The sequence below is a fragment of the Gadus morhua genome, chromosome 20 (assembly GCF_902167405.1).
Source record: "Gadus morhua chromosome 20, gadMor3.0, whole genome shotgun sequence".
NCBI classification, from domain to species: domain Eukaryota; kingdom Metazoa; phylum Chordata; class Actinopteri; order Gadiformes; family Gadidae; genus Gadus; species Gadus morhua.
Window position 1 is genome coordinate 19,654,331 of NC_044067.1, and position 8,923 is coordinate 19,663,253.

At 41.7% G+C, this 8,923-nt stretch overlaps 1 protein-coding gene across 1 annotated transcript; it reads left to right on the forward strand.

The window, feature by feature from the left end:
• The first annotated feature begins 277 nt into the window (after positions 1-277).
• On the forward strand, positions 278-4,672 carry LOC115532945 (protein mono-ADP-ribosyltransferase PARP9-like). Its single transcript, XM_030343046.1, is given in 9 exon segments — positions 278-521; positions 524-735; positions 738-1,166; positions 1,382-1,612; positions 2,050-2,265; positions 2,496-2,565; positions 2,669-3,111; positions 3,326-3,488; positions 3,794-4,672. Coding segments are annotated over 9 exon segments (2,283 nt in total). The 5' UTR covers positions 278-292; the 3' UTR covers positions 4,084-4,672.
• The last annotated feature ends 4,251 nt before the right edge of the window (positions 4,673-8,923 follow it).

Below are 8,923 nucleotides of genomic sequence, written 5' to 3' on the forward strand. Positions count from 1 at the left end.
ATCTGCGACTTTGGGTACCTGAAAAGCGCATTATAAAATGAAGATATTATTATTATTATTATTATTAGATGCATTTAGAAAACTACAATCAGAAGATTCATGTTAATTTGGGGTATTTTTTAGAATTGGCAGGGTTTGCAACGGGTGTATTTGTTTTCAGCTGTAGTTAGAAGGGTTTTTGTTTGAAACATAACCCATTACTGACACAAATAATGTTTTAATATTCATTTTTTTCTAGCGCACACCTCATTCAAGCCATTTCTTCAATATGACAAAGACAAACCAACTGAAAATGCCTCTTGATGGGAATGGGATCAACATTCTGAGACAATGCGGTCCTGCCATTAAAGACGTCCTAAAATACAAATATGAGTGCAGCATAGATGTCCTTGGTATGGACTCTGTTATGGGCGAAGACTTTGCACAGTCCAGAAATCAACCAATGGCTGCAGAGAAAAGGTTTTCCTTCCTACTCAAAGGGACACAGGTGTCTGTGTGGAAGGCTGACCTCCCCAGTTTCCACACAGCGCTGTCGTCAATGTTGCCAATGAGAATCCGCCACATTATGGTGGTCCTGCTCTGGCACTCTGTGAGGCGGGCGGCCCTGACATACAGAGTGACAGTGACAAATATATAAAGAGGAATGGTGCTTTGAAAACAGGAGATGCAGTTATCGGTAATCCAGGGTGTCTCCCATAACAGAAGATAATTCATGCTGTCGGCCCACGTCTATCACCTGGTCCTGGTTTAGCTATGATGTTCAATGGGCTGAACCGCAGTTGAAGAGAACAGTGAAAAGCATCCTTGATAGGGCTGAAGAGAACAATTTCAAGTCTGTGGCCATTCCTGCTTTGAGTTCTGTGGTGTTTAACTTCCCCGTGGATAAATGCACCGACATCATCGTGGACACGGTGAGAAAATACATTGAATGCGGATACCAAAGAGGTATTCTATGCGAAATCGTCCTGGTGAATAATGACGAGCCTGCTGTTAAAGAAATGGAAAGAGCCTGCCGTCAAGCATTTGGCAGCATGAATGCACCAGTCAGCCAAGCGGCCCGGAGCAAAACCAATACGAGCGGATCCAAAACGTCTCAAACCCCCCTGACTGTTCAGATCGGGAATGTCCATCTGACCCTCAGGAAGGGTTACATTCAGGAACAGGAGGTGAGCATACATCTTTATTTATTATCAGTAAGTCATAGGATGTATTTTTATATATTTTATATTTTTACAGTGTGATTGATGAATTTCCTTAAACACTAATGCTAAAGGAACACTAATGATATACCTCATCATCCACTACTGTCAGTGTGCGGGAAATGTAAGATCATTTTCATAATGCATCACTTTCCCTATCCTTTATTGTCCTCCCCTCTCAGACCGACGTCATTGTGAACACAACAGGAGATAATCTTTGTCTATCAAATGGAGAAGTTTCCAAAGCCATCCTGAAGAAGGCTGGGAGCAAAATGCAAGAAGAAATTGACAAAAAGTATAAAATAGCAAAGAAATCCCTTCCCCTTGTGTTGAAGACAAACTCCTATGGTCTTGGATGTAAAGATGTCTATCACACTTTGGTTCCTGTAAAAGGTGTGGACAGGGCTGGAGAGGTAACTACAGCAAATTATAATAACAATATATTTGTATCTTAACAATTTCCGTTACTCTGTTAAAGCCAAAAAACCAAACCATGTAATTTAAAGACTCACTTACACCTAGTTGGATAATACATTTAAATCTATCCTGAGAGTGCTCATGCTTGGGAAATCTATATTGTGTGTATTTGTGTGTGCATGTCTTTCTTTGTGTATATGCGTACGTTTTTTTGTGTGTATTTTCTTACATGTTTTGTTGTATGTGTGTGTGTGTGTGTGAGGGAGAGTGCCTTGTTGCGTACATTGCGTGCATGTGTGTCTGTATGTATGTATGTGTGTGAGATTGTTTGTGTTTGTATATGCAGTGGGGTAGATGTGTGCATGTGTGTCTGTGTGTGTAAAAGTATAATACGTCCTCTCATAACCATTTGTCTAATTATTCCGATTCCCAGATCCTTTACAATGCTATACAAGAATGCGTAAAAATGGCAAACGCTGAGAGACACAAGTCAATTGCCTTTCCGGCTATCGGCACTGGCCATCTGGGCTTCACTAAACAAGAGGTGGCCCAGATTATGACAAAGGCAGTGGAAGACAGTGCCCAGAAGATGCAAACAAAGATGGAGGTTGACTTTGTCATACATCCTCCTGAAAATGACACATTCATGGTAACGTATTCTAGTGCGAGAGTGTAGTTATTTCAAAGACGTGCCGTCCTTCCATCCAACTCACATAGATCGTGTCAAATCTTTGATAGATTAAATACAATTAGAATGTATCACTGTTGAACAACAAGACATCCGGGCTGTTTTAGGGTTCTACCCTTACCACTTAGTATGATATAGTTTATATCATAACCTTATGAAAAAAGTATGATATAAATATCTCTTCCCGTTAGGCCTTTGAAGCTAAAATAAGAGGGCTCCAGGGACAGAGCTCTCCCGGCTCTGATACTGGGCTATCACGGGGTGAGACGAAAGCCACATTAAAATCCTTCACATCATTACAAATATTTTAGATATGTTACTGAAAGCTTGCTGTACTCTTTGGTTGTTTTTTTGTGCTTATTAGGATTTGATGAGCAGAATACATCTTCAGCACCAGAAGTCAGGATGAGCAGTGCTTCGATCGAAGCAAACGAGGAGGCCAGGAGTTGGCTGGAGGAACTCCTCCGTTGCTCTGGCACAGCCACGGTCAACAATAACTTCATCCAGTACCTCGGCGTGGAGGAGCTCCACCAGCTGAACAGCGGCGCTGCACCGGCCACTTGGATTGAGGAGTTCTTCGAGAAGGGCTGTGCCAAAATAAAAGTCCAGGCGGAGTCGCCGAAAGATGTCATTGTGCATGTGTTGAAGGCAGAGACCTTGCTCTGTGCCGTCCAGAAGGAGTTTGCGAGAGGGGTCAAGGCCCACATGCCCATGCCGCCAACTAGAGGAAGTATGTCTGATGCAGCGTCGATTGACCCAGGGGACAGAGAGCATCAATTCAAAGAACAGGGGCTATCCATTCAGAGGGTAAGAAACTTTTTACTACAAAGTAAAGAAGTGAGAGAAAACATGAAAGCTTGCATATGGTTTCACAAAATATGAACTAACAATACAAAAATACCCAGAAAAGACTATTAATACTCCAAGTTAAGACATTTATAAAGAAGCAGAGTATGCTGTTACTCCCTGTGTAACTTGTTTAAAAATATGCCAAACTTTTTTTGGCATATTTCCAATGTAGATCTTGCCAGTTGTTAACGCTGCTCTCATGGAGGTCTTTGAGCTTAAGAAAAAACAGCTGGGCTCATCGTCTCCCCCTCGGAGAATGTACCATCGCATACCTGCACAGTTTTGTTCCAGGCTCCAGGACATCGGATTTCAGAGGGAATACGCACCACCTTCTGGTATGTCAGTCAATAAATGTGAAGTTCATAAACAGTTTACCTAGATGTTGCGCCGAGAAAATGCTGAGTTGGGGTGGGGGCAGGGGGGGTGTAGTGTGGTGCGTTCGATTCCCGGTCGAAAGGTCTGGGGTTTGTACACAATGTACCCTGCTCCTCAATGGCATGTATCGTGAATTCACTTTCATCTTCACTCAAGACACTTTTGATAAAAGTATGCTTAAATAACAATAATAATAATGTTTTAATATTGAAAGAACATCTGTATGGGTTGTGGTGATTGACTGCAATGCCCCCTTCACTCACAGATCCCAAGTACGGAGAGGGCATCTATTTTTCCGGCAGCGTGAGGGGTGCAGTGGACCTGTGGAGAGAGCAGAGCCATCAGGATGTGTATCAGTACTACGTTGAAGCCAAGGTGCTGACAGGAAAGTCCACCCCGGGTAAACGTGACCTTATCATGCCTCCTCCTGTTGGTGACGATCCACTCGTTCGCTTCGAAAGTTTATCGGGGGGAACCGATATCTGTGTGATTTTTAACGGTCACCAAGCCCTGCCAGAGTGCATCATCATCTGCAAAAGTTATGACGCTGTTTGAGTGTGTTTTTGTCTCGACAGTCAGGAGCAACCGCACTATAGGTGCTACACCAATGTTAAATTAATTATGGGTAGAAATTATGTATAAATGTCACATGCTCCATTTCATATTTGTTATTTCTGTAATATATAACAAGCATGTAATGCTCCCACTTTTTGAAAAGCTACGTCCCGCCCAAACCTCTGCTTTTTTTGGTCTTAGATATACTGTGACACTTTTACACAGGCAATGGTCTTAATATAAAAAATATTTTAAGGCCTGTATGTTTTCATCAACTTTTACAATAACTTAATAGCAAGAAACAATGAATAGGTATGGTTGATTTCTATCAAAAGACAGAGTTCAGTATTTAGAAAAGCGCTACAAATAACTGATCAATTATTATTATTGTTATTATTATTATTATTATTATTACAATCAAAACCCTAAGCTGTTAACTCAATCATCTAGTATTTGAAATATCTAGAATGATTTGATTTGTAATCTGTTAATGTTTATGTGTCGCTCGGCAACCAGGCCAGTCCCAGTTGTGGAGATATTTGTGTTGGGGGAAACAAATAAATGATTAAACAAACAAATGGAGCTTGTACAACTGTTTAGGTCGTGCTTGATATTCAGTATAAATGCACTTGTAGCAAAAACAATATTGATTGATTGCATTCATCTAGGACTTTTTAAGAAACCCAAAGCGCTTTACAATGCGTGTATGTGTGTATGTGTGGTGGGGGGTACGACTACTCATTATTGCAGCCACACTCAACCTGGGTGGCTTTACTGGGTTCCTTCAAAACCCTGACACAGTTAGAGGTTTCAGAAAACCGGTTATTGTATAGTTGGAGGGTTTGTTGCATGCAGATCAGGGGTTGAATACTGCCATGCCAGAGCTCTCCCTTGAGTGTATGGTGATGGCTGGTTTAACCTTTGTGCCCTGATAATTGACTGCAGGTGTGCAGACTCGCCCAGTCCAAGTCCAAACCACCTGACTCGGGCCAGGTGAGGCTGTTTATACCAGCCATCAACCACACAAACACATCTTATCTAGTCTTAAATTGCTTTAAGACTTAGAAGAGTTCAATATAGGATTTTAGGCAGAGTTAAAGTTCCAAGTTCCCCGTCAAATTAAAGATGGCTTCCTATGACCATGCGATGGTTTAGCTAAATGAAGCAAGAGAATCCTTCTCAAGTGATGGTCAATTTTATTAGAAAAACATCTGAAAGATTGTACTCAATATAGGCTTTACAAATAAGTAACCACATCACACAAAAATATATATATTTACAGATTGTATATAAACATGAGACATTTTTTTCAATAAATAAGAAGGATACATATATATAATCTCTATTGAGATTATATTTCCCCTATGTCTACCGACTCCTAATAAAAACACGGGGACGTTCCTGTCGTCCTCATGTCAACATTCAATCTATCTGAGGGGTGATACTTTGAAAATAATTTTTTCAAGAGCGTATGCTGTAAGGTTTGACAAAGTTGCAATGACAAACAAACAGCAGAATAGACAAAATCATGGACTGGTACATTATTGCAGTACAAGCCAACTGCATCCATCTTGAAAACCACAACAGTACAATTTGACCGTCTGGCCGGATAATAAAGCAGTTCTCTTTGCATGACCGAAAATAAATGGGTTATGTACGTATGCCGTATTTTCATATGGACTGAGAACAATATGATTAGACCTAACTTATGCAAAACTGTCTGACCCCCTTAATTTCCCAGAGTGTGTCCAACTGTATCAATGATATGCTTGGTATTCACTTCGCAAGAATACCCAGTAAAAGCTACCACAGACAAAGACTATTTTGATCTCTTAAAGGCTGATTCCCTGTCTTTTAGAAATGTTCACCCCCACACCCTATACATTGAGTTACATAAATCCACGTTTGGATGTCTTGCACACACACACACACACACACACACACACACACACACACACACACACACACACACACACACACACACACACACACACACACACACACACACACACACACACACACAGTGACTGGATTTCAATTTACTTTGGTTTGACGCATGCTCTGGTTCAAATCATTGCTTAACAGACGCAGGATTTCTTAAACCACAAATTGTGTCCCTATCTCTTGGGAATATATGGTACTTCTTTATGAGCCTGCGTTCAGAATTCTTTAGGCAAATGCTGAGCATGCCAGGTGCTATGAACATTTGAATGTAGACCTGCTCACCAGTTTCATATGTACCCAGTACTTGATTATATACACAATATATCAGTTTCTTGGATCAATACTATGGGTCCAACGATTTAAAATTTCTTGGCTGGTACAAATATTTTGTCGCTACTGATTATTTATTTTCATCATTATTTCATTGTCATCAAAAGCAATCATATATAAACAGGTTGGAGGCAAATGAATAGCATTAAGAAAGTGGCTAGTATTTTTCTAGCCATCTACGGCTATGAAATGTAAACATGCCCATTGGCGGAATCAAGACTGAAGGGCAGGGGCGAAAAAATAAAAAGGACACATTCTTGCTCTAGAGGGCACATCTCATAATTTATTGTATGAAGGGACACTCGAGGGCACCCATTCATATTTTTCACATGTAAAGGTCAGCCAATAAGGTACTTTCTCTCGTATACACCACTCTAGAGGGCACTTTTTCGACCATGGAGGGCGGCACTGTAAGGGCACTCATTGAGGCACGTTATCGAATTTTCTTATCTTGAGGGCTCATCATCATAATTTATTGTATGAAGGGGCACCAGAGGGCATCCAATAATTTTTTTCACATGTTAAGTGCAGCCAATAAGGCACTTCCTCTCGTATTCGCCACTCTTGAGGGCACTTTTTCAACCATGGAGGCACGAGGGGGGGGCGGTCGCCCCCCTGAGTCCGCCCCTGAACATGCCTACCACGGTCTCCATCTTCTGTCCATTACACCAAATATCCATGGTGTCTTTTTCTATGGGAAGAGATATGAGAAACACTGAGAAAGAGACACGAGTGCTGCCATTTATAATCAATTGATAAATAATTTGCTGTGACATAGATAACTCTCAATAAGGAGCACCACCCCTGAATCAGAAAATGTACATTGACATTCGCACATGTATGCCAGCAGTATGCAGATGCTTATTACTGCTAATAACTGCTATTTATTAAGCAGACCCTTCTTTCTGAAGCGCCTTAAGCCCCAAACATACATGAAGTGCCTACGGTGACTTTAGATACATGCCGTTGTGCCTTAAGGATTAAGGAGCAAGTACGAGCACCTTGCACAAGGATGCCTACAGTTCTTCTGTGGTTGTTGGGGATCAAACCATGAACTCATAATGGCCCCGAGTTGGTGGGCTCTTCCAATGGTTAGGAGTGTGTGAAATCATCAGTCTGCAATCTTTCCTCTTCTCACCCAATCATAACACAACACAACACTCTGCGTTCCCATGTGGCCATGCTCAACTCCCTATTGATTTCATGTGCTTCATTATCCGCTAAGTCTATTGCAGTTCCGATCCGGACGTCTTTCTACTGGAGATTCTTCTTCCACCAGGTGACCATCATCATGCCCAGCAGCACCCAGCTGATGCTGAGGTGCCCCGTCAGGTACACCAGGTAGAAGACCACCAACGCCTGTCCGGCGTACATCATAAACTCCATCAGCATCTGGTTGACCGCGGAGGGGCTGAGGTCGTGCGTGCTGCTGCCCCCCACCAGGGCTGGACTGGGACCAAAAAATGGCCCTGGTATTTTTGGCCATTGCGGCCTACCATGATTATTTATAATGTTAATTTCACTAGTGTCATTTTACCTACCAATGATCAATCATCAATTCATCAATCCTTGGCAGTATAGCACCAAGCAGTTTCACCACTTCTCCTTAAGGAACATCTGGGTGCTGCATTGGTGGGCTTCTTTTGTGACCTTATCTGCGCTCTGGTAGGTCTCATTGAGAAGGTTGGCTTCTGATCCCACTGGAACGGCGCCATCCCATCCTGGTGCAGTACCACTGAGTGAACTCTGGGAGCCAGTTTGACACGATGCACAACCTCCCCCTCTCTCACCAACGTAGCAGGTACCAATCCATGTACTGTCAGACTTACGGCAGTGGTGCTTCACTGTCTTGGCTCCATACACCCAGGCAAGGTCCCACAGCCAGAAAGTCGTCACCTTTGACATGCGCCTTGCACTGGCTGTCAATGCAACTTTGTGTAGAAAGGTGGTTGTTACGTTTAAAGTACTTCATGGTCGGGCCCCAATTCCTGGTCCCCTTGAAGAAAGCTCCAAACTAAACCGGGCCTCTTTGGACCCGTCTTAAAAGGGCAGCTGCCCTGTAAAATCCGATCCACAGTCGTTTTAAATCCTTTCTGAATATCCACATTTTTAGAATAGCTTTCATTGAAATTATTCTGTTTACCCCCAAAATAAAAAAAGAATGATCTGTGTTTTCAGTAATTGTATTATGTATGTGACATATGTGTGTATCTGTCAAATGACCTCAATGTATCTTTCTGTATTTATTTTGCTTAAGTCCTTTGGAACATTGCCTTTTGAAAAGGTTCTTTATAAATAGTTGTAAATACTTAACATCACTTGCTGCGCAGTGTATCTATGAACTTAGGCTATTATTTTGTACTCGTTGACAGAACATGAGAAATCATGTTATATTTTTCATGGTGATAGTAATAATTATGGTAAGAAGAATGAAATTCAATGCTGCAATCATTACTTTTCAAGTTTCTATGTGAGGCTTTGAGCACCAGATCAGACTGCTTTCAATCGTTTTTTCTCAAGATTGACCTTCTATTTGGAAACTAGAACATCAAAAAGAACAGCCCAG